The sequence below is a fragment of the Danio rerio genome, chromosome 10 (genome assembly GCF_049306965.1).
Source record: "Danio rerio strain Tuebingen ecotype United States chromosome 10, GRCz12tu, whole genome shotgun sequence".
Classification (NCBI taxonomy): Eukaryota; Metazoa; Chordata; class Actinopteri; order Cypriniformes; family Danionidae; genus Danio; species Danio rerio.
This window is the reverse complement of record NC_133185.1, coordinates 45,885,338-45,907,784: the sequence shown is the minus strand read 5'-3', so window position 1 is coordinate 45,907,784 and position 22,447 is coordinate 45,885,338. Positions and strand designations below refer to the sequence as shown.

Below are 22,447 nucleotides of genomic sequence, written 5' to 3'. Positions count from 1 at the left end.
GAGAATATGCGTGTGATTCGATATACGCAGTGTTTCATCTATCTGAATTTTTTACTGCGTACACACATTTATAGCTTTGTGCGTACGCAATGTTTAGTATTATTTTAACACAAGTCTCCGTACATGAGGCCCCTGGTGTTAGCACCTCGAGCCTTACGCAGTGCAAATAAGCTCCTTCACATATTGTTGATTTGGTTGTTGATTGTGGAATGTTGGTCCACTGCTCTTTAATGACTGTGTGAAGTTGCTGGATATTGGCAGAAACTGGAACACGCCGTATAAATAATTCCACCGCATCCCAAACAATGAATTGGTGACATGTTTGGTGAGTGTGCTGGCCATGAATGAACTGGGATGTTTTCAGCTTCCAGGAATTGTGTACAGATTCTTGAAGCTTGCAGTGATGTTTTTGAATGAATGGCGCAACAATGGGCCTCTGGATCTTCTCACAGTGTCTCTGTGCATTACAAAGTGCCATCAATAACATGCAGCTGTGTTCGCTGACCATATCATATACCTGCCCATACCTTAGTCTTACCAACACCATGGGCCACTATATTCACATTGTTTCAGCAGCTGTCTGGATGACTGATCTCAGGTGGTCATGTAGGTGAAGATAGTGGATGTGGCATTTCTGTGTGGAGTTTGCATGTTCTCTCTGTGTTCATGTGGGTTTCCTTCAGGTGGTTGGGTTTCCCCAACAGTCCAAACACACGCGCTATAGATTAATTGAAAAAGCTAAATTGGCCGTAGTGTATGAGTAGGTGTGAATTTAAGTGTATGAGTGTTCCCTAGTACTAGTTGCTGCTGGAAGCACATCTGCTGGACAAAACATATGCTGGAATAGTTGTTAGTTCATTCCACTGTGGCAACCCCTGATAAATAAGGGACTAAGCCAAAGGAAAATGAATGAATATTCATAAGATTTGCATATCCTAATAATTAACAAACATTCCTCAAATGATTATTGGTTTTCAGTGTTGTTCTGTCATGATCAGGAGAAAGCTCTGCCTATGGATATGTTTTCTGTCAACAACACACATCAGAGCCTGGTCGCTTGTTGTATTTTAAGTAATAACTTAGTGGCCACATACATGGACAGGGTATTTTAGCTTTTATTAAGTGGCTATTTAAAATACTTATATTTTGTTACAGACATACATCCTGTCCGTAACAAAATAACTGTTTTGCAGCATATGCAATGTCCCAAACATTATTTCTAACTGTCCAAAATGGGCAAAGAATTTTGTTTTTTCTCTCTGATAGTCAAAAAAAAAAAAAAAAAGTTATATATGCATAGAAAACAGTCTGAAAAAAGTGTTTTATGTAAATTCAGACCAAGAGTTCACATAAATGGACATCATTTTTCTCTAAACGTACATCATATTAAAAGATGATACTTAAGTTTTATTCAAATTATGTTCCAATAAGCCCAAATAACAAAGAGAAATAAAAATTGCATGTTAAAAACACATTGGGCCTTATGTGGTTAATCCTTAATTAGAAATTAGATTTAATTTATTACAATGCTGCTGTGGGCTTGTAAAATGGCAGTGCTGGTACAGTAGGCCTCTCTCCAGGCAGTCACATGGGTTGGTCTGTCTTTGTTTACTCTTAATGATCAATGAAAACATCAATGATGTAACAACTCTGAGGACCAATTATAATTGTTAAGATTTGTTCACACATACACAAACTGAATTAATGCAACACTGACTCAGATACAATGAGTTCATCTTTCATGTGTGGTTAGTGGATTGGAAAAATAAACATGACTACTAAATACAAATTAAATGAGTAGCCTAATACATCAATGATTCGCTAGTGTGATCATTATATACCCCAAAAACATCTCCAATGACCCACAGTGTAATAAATGTTGACGTTAGAAAGAAAAGCAAACATGTTGTCTCTGCTGTTTTTTCTTAAAAATGCTATTTTATCTTTATATGTCATTACATTTAAATAATTGTATTATCACAGATAACATCTACTATTATTAAACAAAGCTTCATCAGTTAAATTACAGTTCATGTACTGTAAAAACATTGATCAGAGAGGACTCCGGGTGAAATATCTTCAGTGTTAAGATGAGTTTAACTGTCTTTTTAAACCAGTGATAAAATAAAGCATAAACCAGAGGATTCAGACCTGAGTTAGTGTAAACAGTCCATTCCAAAACAGTTATAGTTGTGGAGGAGTTAACAGATAGTGTACAGATATAGTATGGGATATAGCAAAGCAGATAAACTAACACAATGATTCCTAAAGTCAGAGCAGCTTTACTCTCAGATTTCCTCTTCACTGAACCCTTTGTTACACATTTACCACCCTTCATCAGAGAGTTTATAACCTTCACTTGCTGATGAACAACATAGAAAATCCTCAGATATAAAGTGATCATAATGACACAGGGAAAAATAAAAGACAGGCACAGATCAGTGACTAGCCAGCTAAAACTCATTATGACTGAACAGTCTCCATAACACACATCTGTTCTGTGTGACGTATCAAAATATCCATTATTAATTACAAGGCCAGTATTATAAGCGGAGTAGTAAACCCAGCTCAAACAGATACACATTAACATTTTGGCCATGGTTATTTTCTGTGGGTACAGTAAAGGGTGACACACAGCAACATAACGATCAACAGCAATTAAAACCAAATTACTGAAAGATGCTGAGAAAATCACCCCAATTATTATTAAATTGATTCCACACAAAGTGTCTCCAAAATACCAACACGTCTCAATCAGTCTGATGGCCTGTATGGGCATCACAATAAGTCCAATAAGCAGATCAGTTACAGCCAGAGAGAGAATAATCATGTTGGTTGGAGTGTGAAGCTTCTTGAAGTGAGAGATGGAGATGATCACCAGCAGGTTCAGAAACACAGTCCATGCTGACAGCAGTGAAAATAACACATACATGATATTATATTCCTGAATGGAGCGTTTTCCTTTGACACATGATGAGTTGATGTTAGGAAAGCAGTATTGAGTGTCCTGATGCTCTGTCTCATAGGCCATGAGTGAGTCTCCTCCTGTTAGGAGTTTGTTCTGTTCTCCTTTCTGTCCTTTCATTTATACAGTGTCTGCATCACTCATCGCCCAATCAAATGTTAAAGAAATAAAGAAATAAACAATAAGAAATCCTCCCAGTCTACTGTTTATAGTTGCTATAGTAATGCAAGCTTGTTTTGATCTTCAATACTTTTTCTTCTCTATTTTTAAAGCTAAATACTACATTTATTATTTTATTCATTCTTTATTATTTCGTTGGGTTATTTTAACAGTGTAAAGACCTTTAAACTGAAGGCTTAAGCAGTGATACGCCTCCCACATTACATACGGCAATACTCTTGCAGCACACCAAAGTACTCTTAACTGTGCACTCAGCTGAATTGTGACTAGTGCGACTCTACTTTGAATAGAGATGGTTTCAGCCCAGAGCCAGGATGTCATTACTGAGAGGGAATTTTAATCCCATATGGGGCCACTAGACCTGCAGATTTTGGTCCCTCTTGTTCCTTTCATTTAGGCTGTTTATTCACTTATTTATTATTACTTAGCATTACTGCCCAAGTTAACAGAGGTGGGTAGTAACGAGTTACATTTACTTCGTTACATTTACTTGAGTAAAATTTTTGGGTAACGAGTACTTTTTGAGTACATTTAAATATGTGTACTTTTACTCTTAATCAAGTAAATTATTAGAGAAAAATCAGTACACTTACTTCGCTAAATTTGGTGGCGTTCCTCCATTACTGTTAAATGATAATAAAAATGATCCATATGTATTGTTTGCAAATATCGCGAGGCGCAGCATTAGAGAGGTTGTGTCGCGAGAGGTTGCTGAAGAGACGCGTCTCCAGCTTTCGTTTTGGCGCACACGGCCGCGCACCAGTGTTGTATGATCGCTGATGAGGGAGACGTCACGCCATGGCCATCTGCGGTTCCGAGAAGGACGGTCATGCTGTCTGTGTAGTGAGTTTATCGGACCAGGGGCCTCATGTACGAAGACTTGCGTGGAAATCTTACTAAAACATTGCGTACGCACAAAGCTGTAAATGTGCGTACGCAGAAAAAAATTCAGATGTATGAAACACTGCGTACGCCGAATCTCACGCATATTCTTTTGTACATCCGAATAAACGTGAAACTGAGCGCAACATGCACGAGCACAAAACCCCTTCCTGCCTCCTCCCCCGTATGAATATGCTAATGACTATGCTAATGGCAAAACCCAACGAAAAAGCAATGGCAAAATCAAGCAAAAAGAGAAACTTTGAACAGAATGTGAAATGGAGGTGCTGCTTTCGGAGGTAGACCGGAGAAAAGCGGTGTTATTTGCAAGTTTGTTCTCCGGAATTAACAACAAAAGAAAAAAATAGAGTGGGAGAGTTTAGCTGATACGGTTAACACAGTTGGGTCTGAACATCGCACTTACTTTCTTTTTAAAAAAGAAATAGTGTGGTTTATATCTGTAAAATGTTGCAGTACCCTTATCAGTCTCAGTGGCGCACCTCATAAGAAACATGTGATCATGTACTGACACGTACGAGCATAAACTCGGCTCGAAACCAGCGTCTGATGAACTCTTTCTTCTTTTTTTCCCCGCTACATATCAGATTTTGCCCACTATTTATCACGAGAAAGACAAGTAGGAATCATCAATAAGTTTGTGCATCATATTTTATTTGCACATTTATTGAATGGAAATGTTTCTGATTAACGCATGCAAATTTATCTTCAGATATTGTCTTTATAGCAATGTGCGTGCGGTAGATAGCTCAGATTACATTGGGAAAACAGGCGACCGCTGCAAATTGTGGTTTAATGTTTAGCTGGTCAACTGTATGGTATGGAAATCTTACATACCTACTATATGAACCCGTCTCATACAGCTGCCATTGCAAGGCTCAGACACTTTGTAGAGAAGAATTTAACACAACTGCCTCTAGGAGTCGCCAATAGAAATAAAACAGACACGCACAAAAAATGTGCGTACGCCTGCCAGAAAGCTGCCGTGAACCTGCGCACATTCCCACGTTCAGTTCATTGTTAGTAAATCCAAACGTGAGCGATTCTGAGCGTGAAACCTGGCGTACGCAAAGTTTTTGTGCGTACGCAGCGTTGATACATGAGGCCCCAGGTCACCTGGCCTCAATTTCAGTCTGTTTTCACTCTGTCAATGACAATAGTCTGATAATGCGATGCACGCTGTACATTGAACTGACATCGAAGCATATACATGAATTCCAGCTCCAATCTAAAAATAGTAGTGGTAAGTGTCAAAATTATCCCATTTTGAACCTTATTCATGGTAACTATGCAGGCCCATAGCCAAAGGGGTTCGGGTGTTTGGAAAAACCCACCCCTCAATGACCGATGTCCAGAATTTGTCCCATACAATGGCTCATTTGTTTTATTTTTACTGCTATGTCATTATTCATTCATTAATTATCTTGTCGGCTTAGTCCCTTTATTAATCTGGGGTCGCCACAATGGAATGAACCACCAACTTATCCAGCGTGTTTTTACACAACGGATGCCCTTCCAGCCGCAACCCATCTCTGGGAAACATCCACAAACACTTACTCACACACTACGGACAGTTTAGCCTACCCAATTCACCTGTACCGCATGTCTTTGGACTGTAGGGGAAACCGGAGCTCGGAGGATCCCCGTGCGAACACAGGAAGAACATGCAAACTCCACACAGAAAGGCCAATGGAGCCGAGGATTGAACCAGCGACCCAGCGACCTTCTTGCTGTGAGGCAACAGCGTTACCTACTGCGCCATAGCAGGGCATAGCAGGGCACCACTGCTTCGCCCTGTTATATCATCATAAATAGTGAAATCAACCCATTGATAAAGGATATAAGACCAAGCAGAATCCATGGATAATCTTGTTATCCATGAATTTTCCATCAAATCAAATGTACTTTTTTTTTTACAAGAGAGGCTACAAAAATTGTGAAGCTCTTTTATTATTATTATGTTTACATTTTTTTATTATTTAAATAGCCAAATTCTGACTGAGGACAGTGAATAACTGCAAAAAGGTCCACATTTAAAATAAAGACCCCTTATAACATGCTGGCTACGGGCCTGCCATGCAATAACCAAGTAGCTGTTTAGTAGAATAACAGATTATCCCAGTACATATCATTCAGTTTCCCAGAGATGGGTTGCGGCTGGAAGGCCATCCGCTGCCGAAAAAAGAAAATGAATGAATATTAGTCATTCAGGCTGTTAATCATTAAGAATAAAACATTTAAACTTTATTTTTAACATAAAATCATAAAATGGTGTTTATATATATATATTTATACAAAAGTTCTGTCTGGTTCTCGAATCTAATTGGCTGATAGAGGTGAAATTTTTAAGTAATTTCATCACCCGTTAAGCCTCTTTACCCTTTGTGTATTACTCTGCCCACATACAGCCAGCAAAAAGCAGACACTACAGATCTAAAGTGTAAAAGATGCTTGCTCAGCTGTTTAACTGTCAGCTTATGATTTGAATTCAATGCGGAAGAAAGTAGTTCCTCATACAAAAGGGTTTTTGAGACTCTCCATGTTTAATTTTGTTTTTATATACACAATGATGCTGTCAAACAGTTGTATAAACGCAATATCACACTCGCAGCAGTGCGATATGGCTGTATATCAGCACTGGTGAGGGCACTAATGCACTTGGCCTGCTGCTACGTGCCAACGCACGCCTCCCACCAGTGCTGATATATATATATATATATATATATATATATATATTATTCGATTGCTTTCATACAACTCACAAATTGATCTCTCCTGCATAATAGAGCACAAAATGGGCACCTTTTGCATTTGTGTTTTGCATGAAGTCTTCAGGATTAATTTGTTTTGCAATTTTAATTTGTTTTAATTTGTTTTTGTAATTTTAATTTGTTTTGCATTTCTGGAAGCACGTGAATATGAGAGCATAAACATTGTTTATGCCACAAATAAGTACTTAGTAACTTAACCCACTGAATTTGATCAATTTTAAATGTTGCTGTCACTTTTGATCACTTTCTTGTCTCCTTTTATGTAAACATCTTTTTTAATTATGATTTAATTTTAGAATAGACTATTAATATAGTCTGTTGTAATATTGTACTGTGGCCTTGTAAAATGGCAGTGTTGGTACAGTAGGCCTCTTCAGGCAGTCACATAGGTTGGTCTGTCTTTGTTTACCCTTACTGATCAGCCTTAGCCTGACCAGACCAGGCTGGAAATGACTGGAAACCATCTTAGGCTGGTTCAAGCTGGATTTTTCAGCAGGTTGATACTGATGATCCTTCCCTGAACCATTCATTAACTTTGCAAAGTACTGTAAACACACAAACACACACTGATCTGATGTTTTATGAACAATGACTGAGTTGATTCATGTTTGACCTGTGGACTGTAAAAATAAACATGATAGCTTAATAAAAATGTAATCAACTGCTTAATACATCGAATCACTAGTGTCATCTGAACATTATTCACCTCAAACATCTTTAGTGTCTTGTATGAACACAGTGTAATGAATGTAGAAGTTAGAAACAAAAACAACAAGCTTATCACTACCAGTTTAGTTTTTTATTCTTAAAAGTGGCCTTGTGTTTATATGTAATTGTTTTAATTTATAATATCACAAATGAGGTCAAGTGAAAGTCACTTCAAGTTATTTAAAAATACGGAACAGAAAGGATACTGGCTGAAATATTTTCAGAGTGAAGATGTGTTTAACTGTCTTTTTAAATGAGCTGTAAAACAAAGCATAAACCAGAGGATTCAGACCTGAGTTAGCATGTACAGCCCATGATAAAACGGTTATAGTTGTGGAGGAGATTACAAATAAAGAACAGATATAGTAAGGGATATAGCAAAGCAGATAAATGGTCACAATGATTCCTAAAGTCAGAGCAGCTTTACTCTCAGATTTCCTCTTTGCTGAACTCTCTGTTACACGTTTACCACCCTTCATCAGAGAGTTTATAACCTTCACTTGCTGATGAACTACATAGAAAATCCTCAGATATAAAGTGATCATTATGAGACAGGGGAAAATAAAACACATGAATAGATCAATGACTGTCCAACTAAAACTCACCATGACTGAACACCGTCCATTACACATGTCTGTTCTGTGTGAAGAGTCAAAATATCCATTATTAACTACAAAGGCAGTGTTATAAGCTGAGTAGCAAACCCAACTCAGACAGATGCTCTTTAACATGTTAGTGATGGTTATTTTCTGTGGGTACAGTAAAGGGTGACACACAGCCACATAACGATCAACAGCAATTAAAACTAAATTACTGAGAGATGCAGAGAAAATAAGCCCAATTAATATTAAATACAGAACACAGAAAATGTCTCCAAAGTACCAACACGTCTCAGTTAGTTTGATGGCCTGTATGGGTATAACAAAAAGTCCAATAAGCAGATCATTTACAGCCAGAGAGAGAATAATCATGTTGGTTGGAGTGTGAAGCTTCTTGAAGTGAGAGATGGAGATGATCACCAGCAGGTTCAGAAACACAGTCCATGCTGACAGCAGTGAAAAGAACACATACATGATGATATATTCATGTCTAGAGCGTTTTCCTTTGACACATGATGAGTTGATGTCAGGAAAGCAGTATTGAGTCTCCTGATCCTCTGTCTCGTAGGCCATGAGTGAGTCTCCTCCTGTTAGGAGTTTGTTCTGCTCTCTTTTCTGTCCTTTCATTTATACAGTGTCTGCATCACTCACCGCCCAATCAAATGTTAAAGAAATAAAGAAATAAACAATAAGAAATCCTCCTAGTCTACTGTTTGTAGTTGCTATAGTAATGCAAGCTTGTTTTGATCTTCAATACTTTTTCTTCTCTATTTTAAAAGCTAAATACTACATTTATTATTTTATTCATTCTTTGTTGTTTATTGGGTTATTTTAAAGGTGTAAAGACCTTTAAACTGAAGAGTTAAACAGTTATACACCACTCACATTATGTACTGCATTACTCTTATAGCATGCCAAAAATATTATTTAAGCTCGGCACATACATTGTATTGTTGTTTTGGTTAATGTTTCTTTACACAGTCGATTGCCTTTTGGACTTATTAAATTCAATTATCAGATAATATGGGATGCTGTGTGCACTTAAATGTGCTCACAAACCATTCAAGTTGTCTCCATTTCCCAAGTGAGTGAAGTTATATCCTTATACCATCTCTATAACTGTATTTGTTTTATTTAAGATCATTTATCATTTATAGTTTTCTTTAGACCTGTAATGCACTCCAGAATCTAACAGACTGATTAGATGTTGGCTCTAGAACAGTCATCTGAAGCGTTGTCTTACAGTGTTACGTTTTGGTTTATTTCACGTTTTCCTCCTGTTGAAAAATGTCTCAAGAACATTGCTAAGTGGCTCGATGTGTTACAACAGTGTGTTTAAAAGTCTAAACACTATTGATATAGTGTACAGCCAAGCACAAGTGGTCAGAAGAACACAAACGAGTCGCAGATAATGAAGTATTAAGCGTTCTCCCAAAGTAAAGTCTGTCTAAGCAAAATGTTAGCAGGTGTCTGCAGCTCTGCTCACTCTCCGCCTCTTTGCCCTTTTTTGGTATCCCGCCATGGGTGCGATGACGTGCGAACAAAATGGCGACATTTGCAACCCAAGCTCATTCTGGAAATGTAGCCACGCGGACATTTCTGGAGACCGCGATTTACGTGGCTGAAGGTACGTACCGTGTTTAGTTTTTTCGAGCGAACGCTGCGGGGCGGTGTGGCGCCGCTCCGCCCCTCCTCTTCACGCTCACCGGCCGACGGCTCGCCTCCGAGTGAAGGGCTTTCCCGATGCAACCAGTTTGTCCGCTTAGCTCACAGCGTTGCGTCGGCGGAGCGGAGGCCCCGGAGGAGGAGGAGCCGGCTGCGGGGACGACCGGGATCAAGTCCGGGGAACAGCGGTTCCGGAGTAAGACGAAAAATGGAATCCGAAAAATAAGGGCAAGAATGCGGCGGGATCAGAAAACGCGGTCGAAGACGAGAGCGTTTGCTTTTTTTTTTTTTTCTGGACTGCTTTTGCGAACCGTCGCTCGGGTTTAGGGAAGGAGGAGGAGGAGGAGGAGGAAGAGGAGGGCGGCTTTTCGCGCGAGAACGGCGCAGGCGCGAACGGCGCAGGCGCGAACGGCGCAGGCGCGAACGGCGCGTGCTCCCGAGAGGCGCCCGAGACGCGAAAAAAGCGCGCACAGCGGCCTCTTGCGGATCCGCGAAAACAAAAACTGATCGAATATGTACCTCCCAGGACGTAGATCGCGGTCCGTAGAAACGTCCGCGGGGCTACGTTTCCACATTGAGCCCCGGTTGGACATTTGGCTGCACCTACTTGTAGCTTTTTTTGCAGTGTTCAGAAACCCATGGGTGACGTCACGGATACTACGTCCATATCTTTTACACTGTGGCGTTGACACGATGCTCAATTGGTACTAGTAGGCCCAAAGTGTGCTAAGAAAATATCCCCCACACCACTACACAACCACCAGCCTAAACCATAAATGCAAGGCAGGATAAATTTAATCTATCATGTTGTTGACATCAAATTCTGACTCTACCATCAGCAAAAATCGAGAGTCATCAGACCAGGCAACGTTTTTCCAGTCTTTTGTTTTCCAGTTTTTGGAAGCATTACATGTCAAACTATACAATATAATTGCAAAATATAAAAACAGTCATGAGCGTTTGAAAAAACTACAAGGACAAGCATGTAAATTTGGCCCCCTGAAAGGTTTCTGACAGTTTGTGCAGAAATTATTTAGCTTTGGGGAGGTCCTGGACAGATGTGGGTTATATGTGGTCTGCGGTTGTGAGGCCGGATGGATTTACCGCTAAATCCTCTGAAAAGATTTTGGAGACTTCTTATGGTGGAGAAATTAACATTCAATTAAATGAGCAACAGCTTTGGAGGACATTCCTGCAGTCAGCATGCCAATTGCACACTAATAACCTGCAACGTCTGTGTCATTGTGCTGTGATAAAACTGTACATTATAGAGTGGCCTTCAACCCTTTCAGGCGTACAATCATACCTGTATGATCAACCCTGGCTGGTCACTGAAGTGTACGATCACACCAGTGTGATTATGATATTATAACACAAGTTTTCAAGATGTAGATTTGTATTTGTAAGAGATAACCAATGGATTACCATCCATTTAAGGATTTTAAATGTACAACAAAGAGGCAAAGACCCACCCGACACATACAGCAAACGTCATGTCTTAGTAAAGTGCATACCCTTAATGCACAACCTTCTGCTGATTATTGCAATTATTTAATGGTCGACCTACTTAAATAACAAACGATACAACACCTACAACTCACAAAATGTTCTCATGCAAAATAGCGCACAAAATGAGCCCCTTTTGCATTTGTATTTTGCATAAAGTCTTCAGGATTATATGTGTGTTGTGCATTTCTGGAAGCACCTGAATATGAGGGCATGAACATTATTTATGCCACAAATAAGTACTTACAACAATAATCAAGCAACTGGATTCGATCAAATTTAAGTGTTGCTGTCACTCTTGATCACTTTTGTGTCTCTTTTTATACAAAAAAACCCAACAAAAAAGCCTGGCCATTTGTTTATTTTCAGTATTAATTTTAGAATAGAGTTTTGATATAGTTTGTTGTAATATTGTACTGTGGGCTTGTAAATGGCAGTGTGGGTACAGTAGGCCTCTCTTCAGGCATGATCCTTAACTGAACCATTCATTAACTTTGCAAAGTACTGTAAACACACAAACACACACTGATCTGATGTTTTATGAACAATGACTGAGTGAATGCCTTCATGTGTGACCTGTGGACTGTAAAAAAAAAAACATGATGGCTTAATGAAAACTTAATCAACTGCTTAATACATCAATGATTCACTAGTGTCATCTGAACATTATTCACCTCAAACATCTTCAGTGCCATCCATGAACACAGTGTAATGAATGTAGAAGTTAGAAACAAAAAGGTTATCACTACCAGTTTAGTTATTTATTCTTAAAAGTGACCTTATGTTTATATGTAATTGTTTTAATTTATAATATCACAGATGATGTCAAGTGAGAGTCACTTCATGTTATTTAAAAATACATAACAGAAAGGATGCCGGCTGAAAAATTTTCAGAGTGAAGATGTGTTTAACTGTCTTTTTAAATGAGCTGTAGTATAAAGCATAAATCAGAGGATTCACACCTGAGTTAGCACATACAGCCCACGCCAAAACAGTTATAGTTGTGGAGGAGTTCACAAATAAAATACAGATATAGTATGGGATATAGAAAAGCAGATAAATGGTCACAATGATTCCTAAAGTCAGAGCAGCTTTACTCTCAGATTTCCTCTTCACTGAACTCTCTGTTACACGTTTACCACCCTTCATCAGAGAGTTTATAACCTTCACTTGCTGATGTACTACATAGAAAATTCTTGAATATAAAGTGATCATTATGAGACAGGGAAAAATAAAAGACATGAACAGATCAGTGATGATCCAACTAAAACTCATCATGACTGAACACTTTCCATAACACACTTCGGTTCTGTGTGAAGAGTCAAAACTTCCATTATTAACTACAAAGGACGTGTTATAAGCTGAGTAGTAAAGCCAGTTCAGACAGATGCTCTTTAACATGTTGGTGATGGTTATTTTCTGTGGGTACAGTAAAGGGTGACACACAGCCACATAACGATCAACAGCAATTAAAACCAAGTTACTAAGAGATGCTGAGAAAATAAGCCCTATTAGTATTAAATAGAATCCACAGAAAGTTTCTCCAAAGTACCAACATGTCTCAATCAGTCTGATGGCCTGTATGGGCATCACAATAAGTCCAATAAGCAGATCATTTACAGCCAGAGAGAGAATAATCATGTTGGTTGGAGTGTGAAGCTTCTTGAAGTGAGAGATGGAGATGATCACCAGCAGGTTCAGAAACACAGTCCATGCTGACAGCAGTGAAAAGAACACATACATGATGATATATTCATGTCTAGAGCGTTTTCCTTTGATGCATGATGAGTTGAAGTTAGGAAAGCAGTATTGAGTCTCCTGATGCTCTGTCTCATAGGCCATGGGTGAGTCTCCTCCTGTTAGGAGTTTGTTCTGCTCTCCTTTCTGTCCTTTCAGTTATATGCATCACTCATCGCCCAATCAAATGTTAAAGAAATAAAGAAATAAATACTAAGAAATCCTCCCAGTCTACTGTTTATAGTTGCTATAGTAATGCAAGCTTGTTTTGATCTTGAATACATTTTTTCTCTATTTTTAAAGCTAAAAACTACATTCATTATTTTATACATTTTTTGGGGGGTGGTAGGGGGTTATTTTAAAGGTGTAAAGACCTTTAAAACTGAAGGGTTAAACAGTGATACGCCACCAATATTATGTACTGCATTAGATAATGCAGTTATAATTTTGATAGATGTTAAAAGCAGGGGGCCCAGGACTGAGCCCTGGGGTACACCCAAAGAAACTGTAAAATGCTGAGAAGTGAATGATTTAAGTTGAATGGATAATGATTTAAAACAGTTAAGTGGGGTATTGGTGATGCCAAGAGTGGATATAGTCTAGTGATGAGGGTGCTGTGACAAATAGTGTCAAAGGCCGCATTCAGGTCGAGGAGAATGAGAATAGATATTAGTCCAGAATCAGCTGCCATAAGAAGGTCATTGGTGATTTTAATCAGGGCAGTTTCCGTGCTGTGGTTATAAACCGAATTCTGACTTGTGCAACTCTGATATAAATCTGTATGGTTTCAGCTATCATGATATGAGTGAATGAGCTATCATTCATTTTCTTTTCAGCTTATTCCTTTTATTAATCTGGGGCCACCAGAGTGGAATGAACCGCCAACTTATCCAGCAAATGTTGAACGCAGCGGATGCCCTTCCAGCTGCAACCCATCACTGGGAAACACCTATACACTTTCATTTACACAAATTCACTACTGTTTTGTTTTTGGACCTGTGAAGGAAAGCGGAGCACCCGGAGGAAACCCACGCAAACACGGGGAGAACATGCAAACTCCACACAGAAATGCCAACTGACCCAGCCGAGGCTCAAAGCAGTGACCTTCTTGCTGTGAGGTGATTGTGCTGCGTGACTGTGATGCTCGCTATTATGAGATCACAGAAATTGTTAAGAAATAAACTAATTCAGTTAAACTTTCTCGCATGCACGCACGCAGACACACACACACACACACACACACACACACACACACTCACTACTGTGCTCATCTTTTTTGTTTGATGGGAATGTTATACACTCTCAGAAATAAAGGTACGTGAGCTGTCACTGGAGTAGTACCTTTTCAAAAGGTTCACATTTGTACCTGATGGGTTCATATTGGTACCTCAAAAGTATATATTAGTGCCTACAAATTTTAGGAGGAACACTTTTGTACTTTTTAGGTGTTGAAAAGTACCCTTGAGGTATTAATATGGACCTTTTAGGAACAAAATTGTATCTTTTGAAAAAAATACCACCCCAGTGACAGATCTTATACCTTTATTTCTCAGTGTACATACAGACATACTACCTGGGGACTACAACACTGCTTTAATGAGTTCTGCTTTCATGTGTGACCTTTTAATTGAAAAAAAATAATAATAATGGCTTAATAAAATTTAATTAATATCCTAATATGTTAGTGAATTATCCGAATAATATTTACCTCCAACATCTCCAATGCCCCACACACAATATAATGAATGTAGTTAGAAACAAAAGAAACAGTGATATTATTAACAATTATGTTCTATTATCCTAAATTTGATCTTATGTTTATATGTAATTGTTTTAATACTATTAAGGGAATCACAGATAATATTATCAGCTTTACCAGCTTAGTTACAATTCATTTTCTGTAAATATATTTATCAGAGAGGACGCCGGCTGAAATATTTTCAGAGTCAAGATGAGTTTAGCTGTCTTTTTAAACCAGGGGTAAAATATAGCATAAACCAGAGGATTCAGACCTGAATTAGCATGTACATTCCACATTAAAACATTTATAGTTGTGGAGGAGCTTACAAGTAAAGTACAGATATAGTATGGGATATAGCAAAGCAGATAAACAGACACAATGATTCCTAAAGTCAGAGCAGCTTTACTCTCAGATTTCCTCTTCACTGAACCCTCCGTTTCACATTTAGCACCCTTCATCAGAGAGTTTATAACCTTCACTTGCTGATGAACAACATAGAAAATCCTCAAATATAAAGTGATCATTATGAGACAGGGAAAAATAAAACAAATGGACAAATCAATGATTGTCCAGCTAAAACTCATCATGATTAAACACTGTCCATAACACACATCTGTTTTTTGTGAAGAGTTTAAGTTTCTATTATTAATTACAAAGGCGATGTTATAAGCTGAGTAGCAAACCCAACTCAGACAGATGCTCTTTAACATGTTAGTGATGGTTATTTTCTGTGGGTACAGTAAAGGGTGACACACAGCCACATAACGATCAACAGCAATTAAAACTAAATAACTGAGAGATGCAGAGAAAATAAGCACAATTAATATTAAATACAGAAAACAAAAAGTTTCTCCAAAGTACCAACACCTCTCAATCAGCCTGATGGCCTCCACAGGCAACACAATAAGTCCAATAAGCAGATCATTTACAGCCAGAAAGAGAATAATCATGTTGGTTGGAGTGTGAAGCTTCTTGAAGTGTGAGATGGAGATGATCACCAGCAGGTTAAGAAACACAGTCCATGCTGACAGCAGTGAAAAGAACACATACATGATGATATATTCATGTCTATAGCGTCTCCCTTTGACACATGATGAGTTGATGTTAGGAAAGCAGTATTGAGTCTCCTGATGCTCTGTCTCGTAGGCCATGAGTGAGTCTCCTCCTGTTAGGAGTTTGTTCTGCTCTCCTTTCTGTCCTTTCGTTTATACTGTGTCTGCATCACTCACCGCCCAATCAAATGTTGAAGAAATAAAGAAATAAACAATAAGAAATCCTCCCAGTCTACTGTTTATAGTTGCTATAGTAATGCAAGCTTGTTTTGATCTTCAATACTTATTTTCTCTATTTTTAAAGCTAAATACTACATTTATTATTTATACATTTTTTGTTGTTTATTGGGTTATTTTAAAGGTGTAAAGACCTTTAAAACTGATGGGTTAAGCAGTGATACGCCATCCACATTATGTACTGCATTACTCTTAAAGCATACCAAAAGTATTATTAAACCTCCCTGTTCCGATCTTACCATCCACCCATTACCATTGCAGATCATTGCTATACAGGACAAGGAACAAGTTCCCATCTACATGTCAACAGATTTAGGTCAATTTGCAAACGTTTAATATCATTCCGGCCTTTTGCCCATACTGTATGATACAGGCATTGTAGGAGCTCTTATATTAACACTTTGGTTAGTGAGTTACACAGTGAAAAATCTCATACGATGCCCTTTGCAGAGCTGCATAGGTATGTTAAATGCACTGCAGTCACTGCTAAGTTGATTAACCCTGTTACAACTAAACCTGCTAATACTGTATCAACTAGATGACCAGTGGAGACACATTAACAGTTATTGCCTCAACTATTTAAAACCCATCATATTGCTCTGTTTATGTCTGTACTCAGTACTCAATGTGATAATGAAGGATATCATTAGCAGTCTCACAGCATTCTTCTGTGTTTTAGTATCATTTGTTCACAGCACCACATATACCCTCACTGGCCACTTAATTAGGTACAGATGAAATGATTTGAGCTTTATGACATGTTGCGTTATCCTGCTGGAAGTAGCCATCAGAAGATGTGTACATTGTGGTCATAAAAGAATGGACATGGTCAGCAACAATACTCAGGTTGGCTGTGTCGTTGACACAATGCTTAATTGGTACTAATGAGCCCAAAGTGTGCCAAGAAAATATCCCCTACACCATTACACCAACACCACCAGCCTGAACTGTCGATGCAAGGCAGGATAGATCCATGCCTTCACGTTGTTGACACCAGATATTAACCCTTCGATCAGCAGAAATGGAGTCATCAGACCAGGCAACTTTTTTCCAATCTTCTATTGTCCAGTTTTGGTGAGTCTGTGTGAATTGTAGCCTCAGTTTCCTGTTCTTAGCTGACAGGACTGGCACCTGGTGTGGTCTTCTGCTGTTGTAGCCCATCCACCTCAAGGTTGGATGTGTTGTGTGTTCAGAGATGCTCTTCTGCAGACCTCGGTTGTGACGACTGGTTATTTGAGGTGAGGCTGGTTTATACTTCTGTGTGAAGTGCACACATATGCTTTGGTGTAGCCTTCATGTGGTGGCATAGCCCTCGCTGTGGCTGATGCTGACATGCATCTACAAAAATGTAATGTCGCAATGACATGTAGTGCAAACTCTGGGATTGGTCGGCTTGGTAGATTTGATGAGTGTGGGTGGTGCTGAGAGCCGTGAGCCAGATGGATCAAATGTTTACAAGTGTTGAGTCCCATGAAGAAGCTCCAGATGCAGACTGTTGTTTTGCATTTACCTTATGATTGAAGTTGTTGCATGTCCGCTGGCTCACACCTCTGAATGAGTGAGTTTTAGCTACTTGTACATTTAAGGTACACAAAACACCTGCAAAGAAACTCGACACAAAGGAACATAAAAAATTACTGCCAGCTAGCATTTCGGAAGTGTAATTGCAGAGCAACACAAACAGCATACAGAAGTATAAATGCACGGCTACACTGTTCACTAAAGTGTACGATCACATCACTGTGATTATCAAGTTATAACACATCATCAACTACTCATATTTAAATCCCGCTGAGGCACAGAAAGATGTGCAGAGTGCTTGTCATAAATCACATTTTATCAGTGTTTTAAAACAAATATAATTTATTTTAGCTTTCAGACATTTAAATACACATAACTACTTGCAAAACTTACCATTTAAGGTTTATAAAATTATGGGGGTCTGATTATAATAATAATACATTTTTATAATAATAATACATTTTATTTAAAGGCGCTCAAGGGCACCGTACAACCAACAAGAGCAATAAAACAACAAGAGAAATAATAAAATATACACAATAATAGTGCAGAAAAAAATTAAGTGTTAAAAGCTTTCTTAAATAAGTGGGTTTTGAGTCTTGATTTGAATAGTGTGAGGGAGTCAATGTTTCTGATGGCAGGTGGTAACGAGTTCTAAAGCCGCAGAGCAGAGCGGCTGAATGCTCTTTTGCCCATAGTCGAAAGACAAAAAGAGGGAACAGACAAGTGGAGGGAGAAAGAAGATCGCAGGGTGCGAGAAGGAGCAGAAATGTGGATGAGGGCAGACAAATATGGAGGGGCGAGATTGTGGATGTTTGAATGCTACATCAAGATTTTAAAGTCAATTCGAAAATGAACTGGTAACCACTGAAGCTGCTGCAGGACAGGGGTGATGTGATGAGAAGAAGGAGTTCTGGTGATGATACGGGCAGCTGAGTTCTGGACCAACTGAAGCTTACAGAGGGATTTATGAGTGAGACCAAAGAGAATAGAGTTGCTGTAATCTAAACAAGATGTGACAAGGCTATGGACAAGAACAGCAGTGGTATGAGGGGTAAGAGAAGGGCGGAGACAGTGAATGTTGCGTAGGTTGAAGTAAGCAGACCGGGTGATGTTATTGATGTGAGAATCAAAAGATAGGGTGCTGTCAAGGATGACATCCAGACTCTTAACCTGTTTAGAGGGATAGATGGAACAATCGTCAATTGAAAGAGAAAAGCTGTCAGTTTTGGAGAGTGTTGATTTGGTACCAACAAGCAAAACCTCAGTTTTTGAACTACTCAGTTTGAGGAAGAGAGAGCCAGGACTTGATTTCTGCTAAGCAGGCTGTGAGGGATGTAGGTGGAAAACAAGAAGAGGGTTAGCCTGAGAGATAAAGCTGGGTGTCCTCCGCATAGCAGTGAAACTGTATGTTCTATTTGTGGAGAATATCACCAAGTGGAAGGAAATAGATGTTAAAAGCAGGGGGCCCAGGACTGAGCCCTGGGGTACACCCAAAGAAACTGTAAAATGCTGAGAAGTGAATGATTTAAGTTGAATGGATAATGATTTAAAACAGTTAAGTGGGGTATTGGTGATGCCAAGAGTGGATATAGTCTAGTGATGAGGGTGCTGTGACAAATAGTGTCAAAGGCCGCATTCAGGTCGAGGAGAATGAGAATAGATATTAGTCCAGAATCAGCTGCCATAAGAAGGTCATTGGTGATTTTAATCAGGGCAGTTTCCATGCTGTGGTTATAAACCGAATTCTGACTTGTGCAACTCTGATATGAATCTCTATGGTTTCAGCTATCATGATATGAGTGAATGAGCTATCATTCATTTTCTTTTCAGCTTATTCCTTTTATTAATCTGGGGCCACCACAGTGGAATGAACCGCCAACTTATCCAGCAAATGTTGAACGCAGCGGATGCCCTTCCAGCTGCAACCCATCACTGGGAAACACCTATACACTTTCATTTACACAAATTCACTACTGTTTTGTTTTTGGACCTGTGAAGGAAAGCGGAGCACCCGGAGGAAACCCACGCAAACACGGGGAGAACATGCAAACTCCACACAGAAATGCCAACTGACCCAGCCGAGGCTCAAAGCAGTGACCTTCTTGCTGTGAGGTGATTGTGCTGCGTGACTGTGATGCTCGCTATTATGAGATCACAGAAATTGTTAAGAAATAAACTAATTCAGTTAAACTTTCTCGCATGCACGCACGCAGACACACACACACACACACACACACACACACACACACACTCACTACTGTGCTCATCTTTTTTGTTTGATGGGAATGTTATACACTCTCAGAAATAAAGGTACGTGAGCTGTCACTGGAGTAGTACCTTTTCAAAAGGTTCACATTTGTACCTGATGGGTTCATATTGGTACCTCAAAAGTATATATTAGTGCCTACAAATTTTAGGAGGAACACTTTTGTACTTTTTAGGTGTTGAAAAGTACCCTTGAGGTATTAATATGGACCTTTTAGGAACAAAATTGTATCTTTTGAAAAAAATACCACCCCAGTGACAGATCTTATACCTTTATTTCTCAGTGTACATACAGACATACTACCTGGGGACTACAACACTGCTTTAATGAGTTCTGCTTTCATGTGTGACCTTTTAATTGAAAAAAAATAATAATAATGGCTTAATAAAATTTAATTAATATCCTAATATGTTAGTGAATTATCCGAATAATATTTACCTCCAACATCTCCAATGCCCCACACACAATATAATGAATGTAGTTAGAAACAAAAGAAACAGTGATATTATTAACAATTATGTTCTATTATCCTAAATTTGATCTTATGTTTATATGTAATTGTTTTAATACTATTAAGGGAATCACAGATAATATTATCAGCTTTACCAGCTTAGTTACAATTCATTTTCTGTAAATATATTTATCAGAGAGGACGCCGGCTGAAATATTTTCAGAGTCAAGATGAGTTTAGCTGTCTTTTTAAACCAGGGGTAAAATATAGCATAAACCAGAGGATTCAGACCTGAATTAGCATGTACATTCCACATTAAAACATTTATAGTTGTGGAGGAGCTTACAAGTAAAGTACAGATATAGTATGGGATATAGCAAAGCAGATAAACAGACACAATGATTCCTAAAGTCAGAGCAGCTTTACTCTCAGATTTCCTCTTCACTGAACCCTCCGTTTCACATTTAGCACCCTTCATCAGAGAGTTTATAACCTTCACTTGCTGATGAACAACATAGAAAATCCTCAAATATAAAGTGATCATTATGAGACAGGGAAAAATAAAACAAATGGACAAATCAATGATTGTCCAGCTAAAACTCATCATGATTAAACACTGTCCATAACACACATCTGTTTTTTGTGAAGAGTTTAAGTTTCTATTATTAATTACAAAGGCGATGTTATAAGCTGAGTAGCAAACCCAACTCAGACAGATGCTCTTTAACATGTTAGTGATGGTTATTTTCTGTGGGTACAGTAAAGGGTGACACACAGCCACATAACGATCAACAGCAATTAAAACTAAATAACTGAGAGATGCAGAGAAAATAAGCACAATTAATATTAAATACAGAAAACAAAAAGTTTCTCCAAAGTACCAACACCTCTCAATCAGCCTGATGGCCTCCACAGGCAACACAATAAGTCCAATAAGCAGATCATTTACAGCCAGAAAGAGAATAATCATGTTGGTTGGAGTGTGAAGCTTCTTGAAGTGTGAGATGGAGATGATCACCAGCAGGTTAAGAAACACAGTCCATGCTGACAGCAGTGAAAAGAACACATACATGATGATATATTCATGTCTATAGCGTCTCCCTTTGACACATGATGAGTTGATGTTAGGAAAGCAGTATTGAGTCTCCTGATGCTCTGTCTCGTAGGCCATGAGTGAGTCTCCTCCTGTTAGGAGTTTGTTCTGCTCTCCTTTCTGTCCTTTCGTTTATACTGTGTCTGCATCACTCACCGCCCAATCAAATGTTGAAGAAATAAAGAAATAAACAATAAGAAATCCTCCCAGTCTACTGTTTATAGTTGCTATAGTAATGCAAGCTTGTTTTGATCTTCAATACTTATTTTCTCTATTTTTAAAGCTAAATACTACATTTATTATTTATACATTTTTTGTTGTTTATTGGGTTATTTTAAAGGTGTAAAGACCTTTAAAACTGATGGGTTAAGCAGTGATACGCCATCCACATTATGTACTGCATTACTCTTAAAGCATACCAAAAGTATTATTAAACCTCCCTGTTCCGATCTTACCATCCACCCATTACCATTGCAGATCATTGCTATACAGGACAAGGAACAAGTTCCCATCTACATGTCAACAGATTTAGGTCAATTTGCAAACGTTTAATATCATTCCGGCCTTTTGCCCATACTGTATGATACAGGCATTGTAGGAGCTCTTATATTAACACTTTGGTTAGTGAGTTACACAGTGAAAAATCTCATACGATGCCCTTTGCAGAGCTGCATAGGTATGTTAAATGCACTGCAGTCACTGCTAAGTTGATTAACCCTGTTACAACTAAACCTGCTAATACTGTATCAACTAGATGACCAGTGGAGACACATTAACAGTTATTGCCTCAACTATTTAAAACCCATCATATTGCTCTGTTTATGTCTGTACTCAGTACTCAATGTGATAATGAAGGATATCATTAGCAGTCTCACAGCATTCTTCTGTGTTTTAGTATCATTTGTTCACAGCACCACATATACCCTCACTGGCCACTTAATTAGGTACAGATGAAATGATTTGAGCTTTATGACATGTTGCGTTATCCTGCTGGAAGTAGCCATCAGAAGATGTGTACATTGTGGTCATAAAAGAATGGACATGGTCAGCAA

General features: G+C 38.6%; 5 protein-coding genes across 5 annotated transcripts; all 5 read right to left on the bottom strand.

Annotated features, from left to right (window-relative positions):
* Positions 1–1,302: 1,302 nt before the first annotated feature.
* Positions 1,303–3,061, bottom strand: taar19p (trace amine associated receptor 19p). Its single transcript, NM_001199914.1, has one exon. It carries the CDS (start codon positions 3,029–3,031, stop codon positions 2,024–2,026), a length of 1,008 nt encoding a protein of 335 aa, NP_001186843.1. The 5' UTR covers positions 3,032–3,061; the 3' UTR covers positions 1,303–2,023.
* A 4,639-nt stretch (positions 3,062–7,700) lies between these two features.
* Positions 7,701–8,720, bottom strand: taar19u (trace amine associated receptor 19u). Its single transcript, XM_017358099.3, has one exon. It carries the CDS (start codon positions 8,694–8,696, stop codon positions 7,701–7,703), a length of 996 nt encoding a protein of 331 aa, XP_017213588.1. The 5' UTR covers positions 8,697–8,720.
* Positions 8,721–12,040: 3,320 nt separating this feature from the next.
* On the bottom strand, positions 12,041–13,165 carry taar19l (trace amine associated receptor 19l). Its single transcript, XM_068223873.2, has one exon. It carries the CDS (start codon positions 13,134–13,136, stop codon positions 12,141–12,143), a length of 996 nt encoding a protein of 331 aa, XP_068079974.1. The 5' UTR covers positions 13,137–13,165; the 3' UTR covers positions 12,041–12,140.
* Positions 13,166–14,915: 1,750 nt separating this feature from the next.
* taar19r (trace amine associated receptor 19r) lies at positions 14,916–15,952 on the bottom strand. Its single transcript, XM_017358098.4, has one exon. The coding sequence runs from the start codon at positions 15,921–15,923 to the stop codon at positions 14,916–14,918; it is 1,008 nt and encodes a 335-aa protein (XP_017213587.1). The 5' UTR covers positions 15,924–15,952.
* Positions 15,953–20,465: 4,513 nt separating this feature from the next.
* On the bottom strand, positions 20,466–21,502 carry si:ch211-238p8.35. Its single transcript, XM_017358097.4, has one exon. The coding sequence runs from the start codon at positions 21,471–21,473 to the stop codon at positions 20,466–20,468; it is 1,008 nt and encodes a 335-aa protein (XP_017213586.1). The 5' UTR covers positions 21,474–21,502.
* Positions 21,503–22,447: the final 945 nt, after the last annotated feature.

Excerpts from the sequence above, each read along its gene's own strand:
- si:ch211-238p8.35 (XM_017358097.4), bottom strand. The coding sequence starts at position 21,473 with ATGGCCTACGAGACAGAGCATCAGGAGACTCAATACTGCTTTCCTAAC.
- taar19p (NM_001199914.1), bottom strand. The coding sequence starts at position 3,031 with ATGGCCTATGAGACAGAGCATCAGGACACTCAATACTGCTTTCCTAAC.
- taar19u (XM_017358099.3), bottom strand. The coding sequence starts at position 8,696 with ATGGCCTACGAGACAGAGGATCAGGAGACTCAATACTGCTTTCCTGAC.
- taar19r (XM_017358098.4), bottom strand. The coding sequence starts at position 15,923 with ATGGCCTACGAGACAGAGCATCAGGAGACTCAATACTGCTTTCCTAAC.
- taar19l (XM_068223873.2), bottom strand. The coding sequence starts at position 13,136 with ATGGCCTATGAGACAGAGCATCAGGAGACTCAATACTGCTTTCCTAAC.